This window comes from Mauremys reevesii, linkage group 8, assembly GCF_016161935.1.
Source record: "Mauremys reevesii isolate NIE-2019 linkage group 8, ASM1616193v1, whole genome shotgun sequence".
NCBI lineage: Eukaryota > Metazoa > Chordata > Testudines > Geoemydidae > Mauremys > Mauremys reevesii.
The window spans coordinates 88,748,208-88,764,332 of record NC_052630.1 but is presented as its reverse complement, the minus strand read 5'-3'; the positions used below and the strand labels follow the sequence as shown (position 1 = coordinate 88,764,332).

Below are 16,125 nucleotides of genomic sequence, written 5' to 3'. Positions count from 1 at the left end.
TTTGTTCTGTGAGAATCTGAATAATAAATGTTACTTTTTCAATATATGATTTGCAAATGTAGTAATCTGACACTATATACTTGCAGAGATTTGAAACTGTTCATTTGTGTTCTTACTTTTTCAAAAAGTCTAACAACGTGTTTAAAATTTCAGTTTATCTCTATTAGAAGAATTTGACTGCAGCTGTAATGAACTGGAGTCCCTACCTTCTACCATTGGTTACCTTCATAGCCTGCGGACATTAGCTGTGGATGAGAATTTCCTGTCTGAATTGCCTAGAGAAGTGAGAAACTGATTCTGTTTTTAAATTATTAATTAGTATGTTTTACATGAAGGGCCTAACCTTGCAATCTTTACTCAGACAAAACATCCACTGAAGTTATGGCAGGTGAATGGAAGTTTTTTCTCACTCTGCAGGATAGGGTCATAAATGATCCAGATGGAAGGCCAAGTCCTGCTTGCCTTAATCACTTGTTCCCATGAAACAGGTGATATCACTCACATGAGCAAGGCAAGCAGGATTTGACCCTGTGTGCAAGGCAAGCAGTATTTGACCCTGTTCGTTTTTCTCATGGGTTACTAATGCTTTTATGCAGTGTTGGTGTAGCTGGGTTGGTTCCAGGATATTAGAGAGACAAGGTGGGTGAGTTAACATCTTTTATTGAAACAATTTCTGGGGGTGAGAGACACAAGCTTTTGGGCTTACACAGAGTTCTGCTTCAGGTCACCTCCATGTTAACTGAAAAAGAGTTCTGTGTAAACTCAAAACCTTGTCTCTCAACAACAGAAGTTGGTCCAATAAAAGATGTTCTCTCACCCACCTTGTCTCTTTCACATTTTGTTTGTCATTTTACATTGTAAACCGAGGGCTTATGCCCTTGACCATTAATGTCAATATCAATGTAAAATAGGGAGACTAGAATTGGAAAAGAGTATTTCATTAATGAACACATTATGATGATAGAAAGCATTTTAATCAAACTATGTGAAGAAATGTGATGTGTATACATACATCTTAATATAGCAGGAAGCTATTGATAGCAAATAGGTTAAATTATAACTTGAAAAGCCATTTATCAAGTAAAGTACCTGAAGTCAGTTTGGCTCAAAGTATTATCTCAGAAGTACACAATAGGTAGTCATTATCTCATTCATTATTTTTAAAGACATAATTAGGCCACCTTCTCAGATAAGGAGAATTAGTGGTGAGAAACTTTGACAAAGTGAGAATCCTAACTTCTTGTCTTTTATGCCCATAGATCGGAAGCTGTAAGAATGTAACAGTTATGTCCCTGCGCTCTAACAAGCTAGAATTTCTTCCTGATGAGATTGGTCAGATGCAGAAGCTGAGAGTGTTAAATCTGAGTGATAACAGGTATACGTTGCATAATTTAATCATCTCACCCTAGAAGTGTTTTGCTGAATGATTTTAAACATTCAAAGTTAATAGCTATTGAGGTGGTAGTCTTTCATCATTAAGCACCTAGTTTTGGTCCCATTGAACTCCATATCAAAACTTCATTGGGGCCAATGGATTCACAAAAGTAAAATCCTGATACCACTCATGTCTCCTATTATTACCATGTGAAAATGTTTATGTTCATGAATGTTTTGCTTCATGAAAAAGTTTAGGTAAGCCTTATGATGGTATATATTATGATCTTGATTAAAAGATGGTCACGTACAGGTATATGGTAGGGTCTTTAGGTGCAAGCACAAAAGAATGTAAACATCAAGGGGGAAATCCTGGCTCCATTGAAGTCAATGGCAAAACTCAAAAAATAGGCATTTTAATATGGCCACTTGTAAATGTATACATCTAGGAACAAAGAATGCAGAGTATAGTTAGTCTCCCAACCTATATCCTGGGAAGCAGTAACTCTGAAAAAGACTTTCCTTGGAAGTATTATATTATCTTCGTATTTGGCTCTGGTGAGACTGCTAATACAATACTGTGTCCAGTTCTCGTGTCCACAATTCAAGAAGGATGTTGATAAATCACTGAGGATTCAGAGAAGAGCCACAGGAATGATTAAAAGATAGGAAAACATGCCTTCTAGTGACAGACTCCAGGAACTCAATTGGTTTAGCTTAACCAAGAGAAGGTTAAGGGGTGACTTTACAGACTAATCAAGTATCTACATAGGGAACAAAACTTTGATGATGGGCTCTTCAATTTAAAAGACAAAGGTATAACAAGATCCAGTAGCTGGAAGATGAGCTAGACAAATTCATACTAAAAATAATGTGCACATTTTTAATGATGAGCATAATTAACCATTGGAACAATTTGCTAGGGTTTGTGGTGGAGTTTCCATCACTGGATATTTTAAAATCAAGACTGGATTTTAAAAAAAATGTGCTGTAGTTCAAACAGAATTATTTCAGGGAAGTCCTATGGCTGGTGTTATACACAAGATCAGACTAGATGATAACAGTCTCTTCTGACTTTATAATCTATTAACCTAATGCCAAACCCTTTTTTCACATACCTAGTCTCATTGAAGAAAATATGGCTATTTGCATGAATAAGATGAGAATGATTTAACACCACATATAGACACTGGGAAAGACGGTTTTATCCAAAAATTCATGCATACATGTACTTCAAGAATAACTTGGATAGGACCCTTTTCAGCAAAATAAAAAGAGACACAGGTTTGTTCGGTAATGTGGCAAATGGTAGATGGAGACAATACTGAGAAGGACTTTGCACCTCTATTACTGGGGGCTATTAACAGAAATTAGTTCACCAACACATTATAAATCCTTAACACAGAAATATCCTATAATACACTTGATAACAATTATCCACTTATTGGAACATTTTTCTGAAAGTCAGTTAGATGTCATAGGACCTGATTTTTTGCTCTGACAGCAGCAAAAAACTGGAGTAACTTCACTGAAGTCAAGGTAGTTACACCAGTGTAAACCTTGTATGAGAGCAGAATCAGGCTCATAATGGGATGAAAGAACTAGTTAAGAGGAATTAGGAGCAAGAGCAAACTTAGATCTTTTCTGAGATCTGAAAAACTGTGGTGTACATGTATTGCTTTTTTGTTTTTGTTTAAATTTTCACATCTTAGTGGTCACTGATTTCAGTGGTGACTGAATGTGGAATTACTGAAACACTGTGAACAACACTTTTTTATCATGGTACTTCCAGCTTGGGTGAAATTAGGAATTCCTGAAAAATCCTGATCTCACAAGATTTCCAGACCAAAGTGTTAGGATAAATTTCAAATAAGTATTCTAATGTTCTGGTGTTTAGCCAAAACTTAGACTTACAGGTTTTCCCCATCACTAATCATGAAATTATGTAAAATATTAATCATATGTAAAAGTACTGTTGGCATCCTTCCATTATCATACAAACAGTAACACATGCTTAGTTTTATATTCTTCTTGTGGAAAATCATCATCTTCCCAGATGTTGGGTCACAAACAGCAATCATCCCTGTTCTGTGGGCCTGACTGCTGAAGCCTTCTTTGTGATACTTCCTTTGTCAGATTGGACATAACACTCAGTAGTTTTAATTTTCACTCTTTTTTAGATACATTGGTCATTATTTGGGTTCTTATTTTTAATGTCACCAAAAATAAGTACAGAGGTTTATGAATTTAGAAAATAGTCCTGGGTGTATTAAGAGCTCTAGGGGACTTAACTTGTCTTTCAATAGAATCCTCCAGCTAATGTTCAGTATAAAATGTTTCACATACTATGAGGTTAGCCTCTTTGGGGAAGAGGTATAAACAAGGTTTGGAGAAATATAAGTATAGGGTTTGTTGTTTGTGTTTGTTTATTTGGAACATGGCAAAATCAGAATCCAGAATTGAACACACAATATTCAATGGAAAAAGAACAGGAGTACTTGTGGCACCTTAAAGACAAGTACTCCTGTTCTTTTTGCGGATACAGACTAACACGGCTGCTACTCTGAAACCGGTAAATATTCAATGGGTGAACATAAGAGAAATGACCCATCAAGAAAGAAAAATTCAGGCTGTTTCTGTCCACAAACTTAGAATAAAATGCCAAAATGAATATTTTCTTCTCCCACTAGAAAATATTTTTGCCCTCATTTCATGCCGTATTCCACTTAACACTGTTTACATTATTAGAGGATGCCCAGTGACATTTTCCATATTTTGAAAGACAAATGCGTTATCAGAATGTGTCCTAGTTTTTTTTAATATTGCCATGCTAATTTGTGTTAATTACTGAGGATATTAATTAATGGGATATTGTATGTTACGGATCAGGTATCAGCTTAGAACCAGCCACAAAGTGTAAGGAAATAAAGGCTAAACTACTCTTTTAATCCTAAAGGCAGTCTCTTCAACTCACAGAGGAGACACCTTCGTAGGCAAGAGTAGAGAAGGTGGCACAGCAGCTATCCACAGCTGATCTGTGAATAAATGAGGGAATCCAATAAATTGACTAAAATCAAAAGAGACATTACTTCTTTCCCTGGACAAGACATCCATTAACTAGCTCCTAAAGTGTTACAGATTTTAAAATAACTTTACACTTAACGCAGCTTGAGCTTTTAAAAATTGATCCAGGTTAAATCTATAGACCAGCACAGACTCATGGTTGAAGTGATCTGGCTCATATTGTCAGAAACTATGGGTAGTACTGAACTGAAGCTAAGATAGCTTCCCAACTCTTCTCTAGACATAGGCAAATTTGATGTTAGTTGGCTCTTAAAGTACATCTCAGTTTATAACTAGAATGTAACCTAATAATAATGATAAAAAGAAATAGCTTCAAAGTCTTTATCTCAACTTAGTCGCTGATACGTAATTTATGACAGGATATGGAATCATTTCTTACTGATAGTTTGGGACCTAGGAATATATTTAGAAAGGTTTTTTTCTTTCCAAAGAACTTCAGGGGAAATTCTACTTTTCCTCATCTTTTGTCATACAGGAAAACACTTTTTATATGAAAATTGAACATTAGAAAAGGGAACACATCGTTCCATACTTGTCAGGGATCTTCCAAGTTACCGTAAATAGTGGTTTTATTGAATAATCAGCTGGGGATTTAGCATGTTATCAAAGTATTGTTTCATGACTTCCTGTTTTTTATTTTAAATATTTCAATTTTTTCATCTATCAATGTCTGCTGTGATTTTCACATTTATATTTTGTTCTGTTTAATTAAATTAATGTGAATTCAGACAATCTGAGTGGCACTAATATGCTGTTTTAAAAAATCAGTTATCACTTGTGTTAAACTCTTTAAAGAAGTTAGTTTTTCCAAGAGATTGCAATTTTAATTATTGGTGATTAAAAGCTTGTACATAAATCCAAATCCTGTAGCTCAAACAGGGAAATAAGGGCAGCAGAAGGCCTTGAATGCATTGAAACTGGTATGATTCCTCTACTCAGAGTGGTAGAGAAGTAAAAGATGTGATAATCCCACATAGTACAAACCTGTGAACTCCAGCCTCCTAACAACTTGGGAAATGGCCACAGAATCTGTGACTACAGACACCCATTAGACACCCTCCACCTCTTACTGGCAGGAACTAGAGGGTGTGGAGTAATCACACAGGAGCCTGTGATTCCAACTCACTTCCACATCACAGACAGCCACAGAAGCTTATTTACTCAGGCCTGATGCACACCAGGAAGAGATTTAGGCCCATAGTAGAAACTGATTGCTTTGGTACCATGTGCTTTGCTTTTGAATTATATGTTAATTTAGTTTAGGTAACTCCTTCAGAAATTATCCATGTACCAGTTCATCTTTCACCTAGCATAACTTAATATTGTGAATACATTTTTCCTTAACTATGTATTACACAAGAAAGCAATTATGTAAGTAATTTTCCAAACTGTCTAGTGAGAAATTTGGGCATTTAAGCATGAAAGGTAAGCACTTTGTTGAATAGCACATTTATAGACTTTAGACTTTTTGTGCAGTTGGTATACTTTCTGAATGTTCTCATCAGAAATGCTGGATAAATGGAGGCAAGGCAGATTAAACACACTTTAAAATTTTAATGGGCATAGTGCACTTTTATATCATCTATTCTGCTCAGTGGAGGATGCATATAGGGCTACATTTTTAGAGGTGAAAATCAGCATCGCTTCAAATGAAATCAGTGGAACTATGCTGATTTACAGCAGCTGGGGATATGACCATTGTCTGTCATCAGTAATTAGTCAACAACATTGCAATGCCTTTGTTGCATCCTTTTGTAGCTACAGTGTAACATAATTCTGACTGAGCAGCCAAGAAAAAACATTTACTCGTTTCTTCACCATTCACAGCCTAAATCAGTGTGCGAATTGTGATTAGTACTATGGGATCAATTTTCAGAAGTGTGATTGGAATGCAAAATTTATATTAGTAGTTCAGTTGCTGATTCAAATCTGAGTTACCAGCATATCTAACCACTAGATTGAGGGCACAAATCAAGAAGATAGGTTCATATGATCAGATTTGCACTGATGATTCAATTCAGGTACAAAAACAGGGTCACAAATTTTGTGAAATCAAATTGTGACCACAAAAGAAAGTAGAGTCTCATCTTAGCTGAAAATACAATAGGTAGAATGAACAATGTTTGAAACAGATATATGTAAATGATTGCCCCCCATTTTCATGTCTTACATCTTAACTGTGATTATTAAATTCACAAAATACATGCACTGTAGAACTAAAAGATATATTATATAGATTTCAGATTGTTCTGGTCTAAATTTTCAAAAATGACTAGCAATTTTGTATGCCTTCATATTTTTGGTGCTGAACTTGAGACACCTTAAAGCAGTGGTCCCCAAACTTTTGAGAGTCATGCCCCTGTTACCCCGGTCTGTTATCCCCTGCCTCCCTAGGGCCGTGGCTGAAGGGGTGTGGGGCAAGGACACGGATAAGGGGGCTGAGACTAGGGGTCTATTTGGGGCAGGGAGTGGAGCCAGGAATGGGGCCAGGCACGGGGCCGGGAATGTTGCTGCAGGCAGGACCGGAGCACAGCTGGGGGCAGGAAGGGGCTGGATGGCACTCCCTCCCCGTCTTCCCTCCCCCTGCATGGGGGCTGGCCTGGGCCCTGCTGTGACCAGGGCCAGCTCCAGGGTTTTTGCCGCCCTAAGCAGCAAAAAGAGGAGAGAGAGAAAAAAAAGCCACGATCGCGATCAGCTCTACCGCCGCTGCTTCAGAATTTGGCGGCAGGTCCTTCGCTCTGAGAGGGAGTGAGGGACCCACCACCAAAGAGCCGGACATGCCGCCCCTCTCTGTTAGCCGCCCCAAACACCTGCTTGCTGGGCTGGTGCCTGGAGCCGGCCCTGGCTGTGGCCCCCCAAAGGTTTATGCCCCACAGTTTGGGGACCTTGCCTTAAAAGGACCTGAAAATATGCTCCCATTATGGTGTCTTAAACTGGACACCCAAAGTCATAGTTTTGAAAATGTGTCCATTCAGTTTTGTTCTCATACGTAAGACTAAGATTTAGTCATGGGTATATTTAGTAAAAGTCATGGACAAGTCACCGGCAATAAACAAAAAATCATGGTCCATGACCTGTCCCGGACTTTTACTATAAGTACCCATTACTAAATCCCTGCTCCTGGGCCTCACTGCTCTGAGGCCCCTAGGGACCGCTCTCCGGATGGCTTCCAAGGCCACCTCCGAGGCCACTGCTCCAGCTGCCCCCAGGACTGCTGCTGCTAGGGCAGTCCCTGGAGCCACCCCTGGGACTGATGCTTGGGCACTTCCCAGGGCTGCTGCTCGGGTGGTTCCCGAAGCCACCCCGAGACCACTACTGCTGGGGCAGTCCCCAGGGCCAGCCACTCTGGCCACTGTTGGAGTGCTGCCTGGGGCCGCTCGAGCAGCAGCTGGTATGGCTGGCCCTTGGGCCAGCTGCTCAGGCACCCCTTGGCCTGCCACACCGGCTACTACAGCTGCGGAAGTCACAGAAGTTGTGGAAAGTCACGGAATGTGGATAGTATTTCTTATATAGACTACTTTATTAAAATCTATTTAAATTCAATTAAGAATATGAACATGAAGACTGTCATAGCTGTTGGAGTTGCATATGTGGGTCACTGTTAGAGCTGATTGAAAATTTTTCATAAAAACTTTTTCTCCATCAAAAAAAAGCCAGTTCATTACAACTGAAATATATTTTGTGGAAACATGTTATTTGATTAAAATTTCATCTAGAAAGTTTCTCACGTCCACACTGGAATTTTAGGACCCAGCCCAAGAAAATTCTGTTTCATGAAGAATTTCAAAAGATCTCTTTTGAGTGTTTTACCTGGACCACACAAAGTCTTTCAGGTTGTCTCTTAAATTTTTGTAGCCTTTGCTGAAAGAATTAAAGGGCAACCAGTTACAGCCCAGTGCATGTCACGTTGGATTTCTAACTATATCCAGCTCTGCTATGATCTAGCAAAAGTTTCTCCTCCGAGGATAATAGTCCATTCCACTAGAGCTCAGTCCACTTTGTCAGCCTTCTGGATTAACATAGCTGTTGTGACCACACTGCTATTTTACAAATGTCCATATGGATGCATTTTTTCCAGATACTACACTATCACTCAAGCTTCCCGGGATGACACCTACTTTGGAAAATCAGTGCTAGATTCTCTCCAAGTAATCCAAAGTCCCACCACCTGTAAGGAAACCGCTGGTGAATCACTTAAAGTGGGATATATATGTGCACAATCACTTAAAGGAGAAAAAACAGTTACTTACCTGTACAGTAACTGTTCTTCGAGATTTATTGTGCACATAGGGACGTGATCATTCCCCTCTATTCGACATTGGTGAGGCCTCATCTGGAGTACTGTGTCCAGTTTTGGTCCCCACACTACAAGAAGGATGTGGAAAAATTGGAAAGAGTCCAGCGGAGGGCAACAAAAATGATTAGGGGGCTGGAGCACATGACTTATGAGGAGAGGCTGAGGGAACTGGGATTGTTTAGTCTGCAGAAGAGAAGGATGAGGGGGGATTTGATAGCTTCTTTCAGCTACCTGAAAGGGGGTTCCAAAGAGGATGAATCTAGACTGTTCTCAGTGGTACCCGATGACAGAACAAGGAGTAATGGTCTCAAGTTGCAGTGGGGGAGGATTAGGTTGGATATTAGAAAAAACTTTTTCACTAGGAGAGTGGTGAAGCAGTGGAATGGGTTACCTAGGGAGGTGGTGGAATCTCCTTCCTTAGAGATTTTTAAGGTCAGGCTTGACAAAGCCCTGACTGGGATGATTTAGTTGGGAATTGGTCCTGCTTTGAGCAGGGGGTTGGACTAGATGACCTCCTGAGGTCCCTTCCAACCCTAATATTCTATGATTCCGGATCCTTCCACCTTCTCTGCTACTTTGGGTATTAATTAGATGGTGGTGAGAAGGAACAAAGAGGGAGGCAGTGGCATCCATGCCTCTCTATATCCTCAGCTCCATGCATGAGGATCAGGGCCGCCCAGAGGATTCCGGGGGCCTGGGGTCTTCGGTGGCGGGGGGCCCCACTTCGGTGGTAATTCGGCGGTGGGAGGCCCTTCCGCTCCAGGACCCGCCGTCAAAGTGCCCCAAAGACCCGTGGCGGGGACCCCCTGCTGCCGAATTGCCGCGGAAGCGGGATCCACCGCAGAAGTGCAGCCGCGTCTTCGGCGGTAATTCGGTGGAGGGGGCCCCCGCCACGGGTCTTCAGGGCACTTCGGCGGTGGGTCCCGGAACGGAAGGGCCCCCCGCTGCCCTATTACCTCTGAAGACCCGGCTGCACTTTGGCGGCGGGTCCCGCTTTGGCGGTAATTCACCAGCGGGGGGTCCTTCCGCTTCGGGGCGGAAGGACCCCCCGCCGGCGAAGACCGGGAGCGGAAGAAGCTCCAGGGGCCCAAGCCCCACGAGAGTTTTCTGGGGCCCCCGGAGCAAGTGAAGGACCCTGCTCCAGGGACCCCAAAAAACTCTCATGGGGGCCCCTGCGGAACTCGGGGCCTGGGGCAAATTGCCCCTCTTGCTCCCCCACCCCCCGTGGGCGGCTCTGATGAGGATAGTTGGGGCACATAGTGGTACTTCTGGCAAAAGTCTCCAACTCAAATGCATTGGGTGCATATATACCTACAGTGGAATGTATATGTGTACAACACATCTCAATGAACAGTAATTACCGTACAAGTAAAAGTAATCAATTTTGCCTCTCTGGTGAGGCAGAAACCCCCATTAATGAGCATATGAGGTGCCTTTCTTATGGGATACCTCCAGTAAATTCACTGTGTGTAAGTCCTTTTCAAAAAACGACCTTAAAGGTCAGAGATGTGAGGCATAAAATGTTTCTCTTTGACTACTTCATGTGCCTGCATCAGACCTGGGTCCATCTGACTCCCCTGGGATGTTAGCCTGTGATACTGAGAAGTGCCCTGCTGAGCCTGGCATCTGATAGCTTCAGGGCTCCATCTACTTAACCTTCAACTTCCAGGTGTACTGGTAGGATTGTCCCTGTTAGAGTGCTGAGAGAAAGGATTGTCATTCAGCCTTGAAGAACAGAGCTCCTCTGCAAGAAAGAGGTCAAAATCGCCTCTCCACTTCTAATCTAAGGAGACTCCACGGCCCAGAGTGTGTAGTGGAGGAGATTCGACAGTACCAACTATCAGGTACCATTCACTGAGGATACATTCTCCATGATCACTACCAAGACTACAACTGCTGAGGTGCTGCGGCACTGTGTGTGTCTGCATCAGCTGCTACCTCATTTCAGCAGCAGTAACTGTCTCAGTACTGAGCACATCAGTACTAATTACTTCAGCTCCTGCTACTTCTATGCACTATACTTTAACCCCAGGGTTCACAGCCCTGTCTACCTTGGTACCAGTGAGGTCCATGGTATTGAAGGACTTCCAGATCACTGAAGAACCTGAATCCCTGCTTTCAGTAGGCCTTCACATTCCACTAATATATGGGCCCACTGTCACAACAGTACCGAACTTTTCTCAAGGACTGTGTTGTGGGGTTACAATTTAGTACCTCTGTCTCTGCAGCCTCTCTTTTGGAATAGACTTTTCTTACTCCTCTTCCTACTCCCAACAAAGGGATCTTCTCTCACCTATTCCTCTAAAGCCCCTTCTTCTGAGTTTTATGGGTCAGAGAGGAGTCTGGGGTCTCCTACAGATCTAAACAGCGGATGTATGGAGTTATGAGGGTAGTCATGCCCTGCCTGGTATCCTTCCTGTTGGGCCCCTACTCTCTTTCCTTTATAATATTCCTGGGTGGCTGTACTGGAGCCTCTGAGGTTGTTATCATGAGCAACATAGAGACTGAAAACAGTGCAGCCTCAAGCATCTTCTTTGTGATGCTCGGCCTCCAGAGAAAGTCTCTGAGGAAGAACAAGAACTCTGAGATGAGGACACAGAGCTAAATATTTCTACTCAAATTATTGCCTCATACCCATGGAGCAATTTTGCATCTGAAAGTGCTCAGTACCTGTATTTGCCAGATAACGTTTAGAATGGTCACCTTAGCATCCATAATACCGTGACTAGATGCAGAAGATTGGTTTATGGCCCTCAAACTGTAGGATGCCTGTTTTCATATCGCCATGTATTTGGTACACAAGAAATTTCTGAAATTTCTGGTCAATCAAAACCACTTCTAGTACAGAGTTCCACCCTTTGGCCTTTCTATAGCATTGACGTAATTTACCACAGTCATAGCAGTAGTAGCTACTTAAGTAGCACACTTAAGGAGACCGGGAATAATGGTCTATTGATATCTGGATGACTGGCTCATCAGAGGCAAGTCTTGCCAAAAAGTTCAGAGTTCCATTTACAGCATTTTTTGGCTATTGATGTCCTTCAGCATAAAAGTCAACAGAGAAGTCTCTTTTTGACACCAACGCAATTCATAGAGTTTATAGGGGTCATTTTAGATCTAAGAGAAGTCTGTGCTGGAGGTAGAGGTTTAACTTCCAGCTCAGGTAGACATACCTGGACTAGCTCCAATTGAGCCTGTTCTATTGTTCGCACTGCCACAGCTACACTTGTGTTTTTAATGTGCTAGCCCAGTTAGATTCAGTGTGGGTATGTCTACCCGAGCTGGAAATTACACCTCCAGCTCCATTTGAGACATACCTTAAAACCAGCCAGAGTTTATCTACCTCAGGACATGTCCAGGATTATATCCATGATCTTCTCCCAGCTTCAGGGAAATCCTTGAATAACCGTATGAACTTGTCTGAGCTTTCTAGGACATATGCCACCTGCACTTTTGTCACATTGCATGCCAGACTACATCTATGCTGCATGCAGAGCTGGCTAAAATTAGTGCACATTCCAAGCAGGCACATTTTAGACATGCCTCTGATGGTTCTGCAACATTTTCTCTCTCACCAAGTTGGTGGAAGGGACCCCAACAAAGTATGCATAGGAGTTCCTTCCCCCTACTCCTCCTAACCAAAACTATAGTGATGGACCCTTCACTCCTGGATTAGGGACTCCCAAGAAGACACACTCACAAATGAATATTCTAGAGCTCAGAGCATCTCATAAAGCTTCCCTGGAGTTCTTCCTTCTAATACAATGACTGTCCATTCAGATCATGACAGATGGCACAACTGCCATGTTTTACATAAACAGGCAGGTAAGTGCTCAATCATCTCCTTTGTACTGAGAAGCAGTTCAGTTACTGAATTAACGTATTCAGCATCAGCTCTCTCTTGCAGCAGTTCATCTTCTGTATCTGCAGAACATGCTGGTGGACAGTTTGAGCAGACACTTTTCATCAGAACACAAGTGGACAATTCATGATTCAGTTGATTTTCGAGGAAAGGGGTCATTCACCAATATACTTTTTGTGACAAGGAGAAACAAGAAATGTTTGTTATTCTAGCAGTTCTGGTACTCAAACTGGTGAAATTGTTGAGACATCCTCTGAAACTACTTTTGCTATTCTCAGACCTGTTGTCCCAGAATGGAGGAGCCATCCTGCATCTCAGCTCATGCATTCTACATCTAACAGCATGATTTCTGGATGGAAGTTGTCAAACTGCCTGTAGTGGCTCAAGAGCATGAGTACCAACCTCACGGTAGACATTTACGAAGCAGGACACAAACCCCAAAATGGTTGTAAGTTCTATACTTAGATTTCACCAACCATTTATCAAGTGAGAATTCCTCAAACACCATAACAGCCTTAACATGGAGAAACAGTCAGTCTCCTTGGTACTCCAATTTATTTCACCATCCACATAAGCTTACCTGTGTGATAGATTGTGCTTTACACCAAAGAGCAATATTCAGATTACTCCCAATCCCCCCCCAAAAAATAGACAAACTAATTCATGCACACAACAATGCATGGCCAAATTTTCAAATTCAGAATTGCACCATCACTTTTATTTAGTCTTTAGAGTCTAAATAGTCTTTAGAGTCTTTGATATTTGGAAATAATTTATGTGTTTTAGATGCAGACAGCAGCCCGTGTAGATACACATATTCATGTCAGATATCCAAATGACTTCTTGTGCCAAATAAGGCCTTTCTGTAAAATAAAAAATCTATAGTATTCTGTCATAGCTAGAAAAAGACAGTTACCTTTTCTGTAACTGGCGTTTTTTGAGATGTGTTGCTCATGTCCATTCCATATTAGGTGTGTGTGCTCACCACATGCACCGGTGCTGGAAGTTTTTCCCTCCGCAGTATCTGTAGGGGACCAGCTCTGGCGCCCTCTGGAGCAGCGCCCACATGGCGCCGTATAAGGGGCGCCACCAGCTCCCCCCCCCCCCCCCCCAGTTCCTTCTTGCCGGAAACTCCGATAGTGGGGAAGGAGGGAGGGTTGTGGAATGGACATGAGCCACACATCTCGTAGAACACCAGTTACGGAAAAGGTAACTGTCTTTTTTGAGTGCTTGCTCATGTCCATTCCGTATTAGGTGACTCCAAAGCAGTACACCTGGAAGTGGGTAGGAGTTTACGGACGTGTAGATTTCAACACAGCTCTGCCGAACCCAGCGTCATCTCTGGCCTGCTGAGTGATGGCACAATGAGCGGTAAACATGTGAACAGAGGAACAGATGTTCTGGATAGGGATGTGTGCCAGGAAGGCCACTGAAGATGCCCAGGCTCTCGTCGAGTGGGCTCTGACAATCAGTGGTGGAGGAACCCCCACCAGGTCATAACAGGTCCCTGTGCACAAGGTGATCCAGCTGGAAATCCTCTGCGAGGACACGGGGTGACCCTTCATCCTATCCGCTATAGCAATGAAGAATTGAGTCGATTTTCAGAAAGGCATGGTACATTCTAAGTAGAAAGCCAAGGCCCTCCGGATGTCCAGGGCGTGAAGATGCCTCTTCTCACTGGTCTTGTGCAGTTTGGGACAGAATACTGAGAAGATGATGTTCTGATTCATATGGAAGGTGGAAACAACCTTTGGGAGGAAGGCCATGTGGGGCCACAACTGAATCTTTGTAGAAGACCATGTACGGAGGTTCTGAGGTCAAGGCTTTAATTTCAGAGACCCGTCTTGCCGATGTCACTGCCACCAGGAACGCGTCCTTCCATGACAGGTGGGAAAGGAAGCAGGTCCCAGAGGTCAAAGGGCGGGCCAGTGAACCTAGAGAGGACCAAGTTAAGATCCCACTGCAGAACAGGAGGCCGTACCCAAAGGAAGAGTTTCTCAAGCCCTCTCAAGAATCTGACCATCATACTGTGGGAAAACACCATCTGTCCTTGGATTGGCAGGTGAAAAGCGGAGATGGCCGCTAGATGCACTCTAATGGAAGAATGTGCCAGGCCCTGATTCCTCAAATAGAGCAGGTACTCCAGGACAGCCTGTATGGAAGAGCGTGAAGGAGAGATGCTGTGCTTGGACACCCAGCAGGAAAACCTCGTTTGGAAGCTCATACTACAGTTGTCTCTTTTTGTCTTCTCAGTGCATGACATATACCAACGTACATTCCCTTATACTCAAGCATGGGGACCCAAAGTTGGGGCAATAAATAAGATAGAGGGGGTGTCTAATTACATTTTGATAAATAAAAGAGAATTTAAATGGGTCTGGAAGAAGTCTACATTTGTATAGCATTCGCTGTCAGGGGCATCAGGAGAAGGTTTAAATTCTATGTTAACTAAAGATACCTCTAAACTTTCTTAGACCCAATTCTGAATTTGAAAATTTGGCCAGGCATTGCTGTGTGCATGAATTAGTTTGTCTCAGTATAGTGAGCAATTTTACATATTTAGGCATAACAATGAAAGTCAAAGTAGGTTTTCAATATTAATATTATTTCAGTGTGTCTCAATACACAAAATAAATGTTAGTTCTTTAAAGAGGAGCCAAATTCTGAATGAAAAATTCAGGTATTCTCTCTGCTTGAGAATCTTTATATTAATTCTTGTAGAACTTAAGTTTATCATGTTATTTTATGAGGAATATGTCAGAGCCTGCAGTGTTCCAGAGACAAATAGTAATTAATTAATCCGTGATCCACTTTACTGATAACATAGTAGTGAAAACTAAATTTCAGCTAGTTTAGGCATCTTTTCCTTTCTTGTGGTACTAATTATAGGATTTAAAATGTATAACACTTTTCGGTCCATAGAGTCATTTTACATACCAGGAATTGGAGATTATCTCACCGGGGTAATATATATTCATATTTAGCAATGGAATTTAATTCATTCTAATAGACGAAGAAACCAGTATTTTTAATACCAGGAGGTACCTGTATTAGTCTGTATCCACAAAAACAACAAGGAGTCCGGTAGCACCTTAAAGACTAACAGATTTATTTGGGCATAAGCTTTTGTGGGTAAAAAGCCTCACTTCTTCAGATGCAACGCCTTCAGGTATTTTTAATATAACTATTTGAAATGAATTATCAGAAGTAAATATTATCCTTCTTTTTGAACTAAATAGCTTATATCCTTGTCTTTGAACTAAATAGCTTATATCCTTGTCTTTACTAAATAGCTTATATACTTGTCTTTGGTGATGATGTGATGCAAAACTTAGTTTCTTCCCATCCTTGTTGGACATCTGTCTGACCAACTAATCAGTTATAGAGCCCCTCTCCTGGACTTGAGGAGAGGGGGCTCTGTGACTGATTGGTTGGACACACAGATGAAGCCTTAGTCTAATGCAGGGGTGGGCAAACCTTTTGGCTTGAGGGCCACATCTAGGTATGG

General features: G+C 41.9%; 1 protein-coding gene across 12 annotated transcripts in view; it reads left to right on the top strand.

Moving 5' to 3' along the window:
• LRRC7 (leucine rich repeat containing 7) overlaps window positions 1–16,125 on the top strand; it is a 345,675-nt gene that overhangs the window by 241,772 nt on the left and 87,778 nt on the right. For all 12 annotated transcript variants that reach the window (XR_005583710.1, XM_039484896.1, XM_039484891.1 and 9 more), the window contains 2 exons: window positions 154–283; window positions 1,260–1,375. Coding sequence is in view for 11 of the 12 variants with exons in the window: in XM_039484896.1 (XP_039340830.1) it covers window positions 154–283; window positions 1,260–1,375 (246 nt within the window). In the remaining variant the exon portion in view is untranslated. The remainder of the gene's footprint in view (window positions 1–153; window positions 284–1,259; window positions 1,376–16,125) is intronic.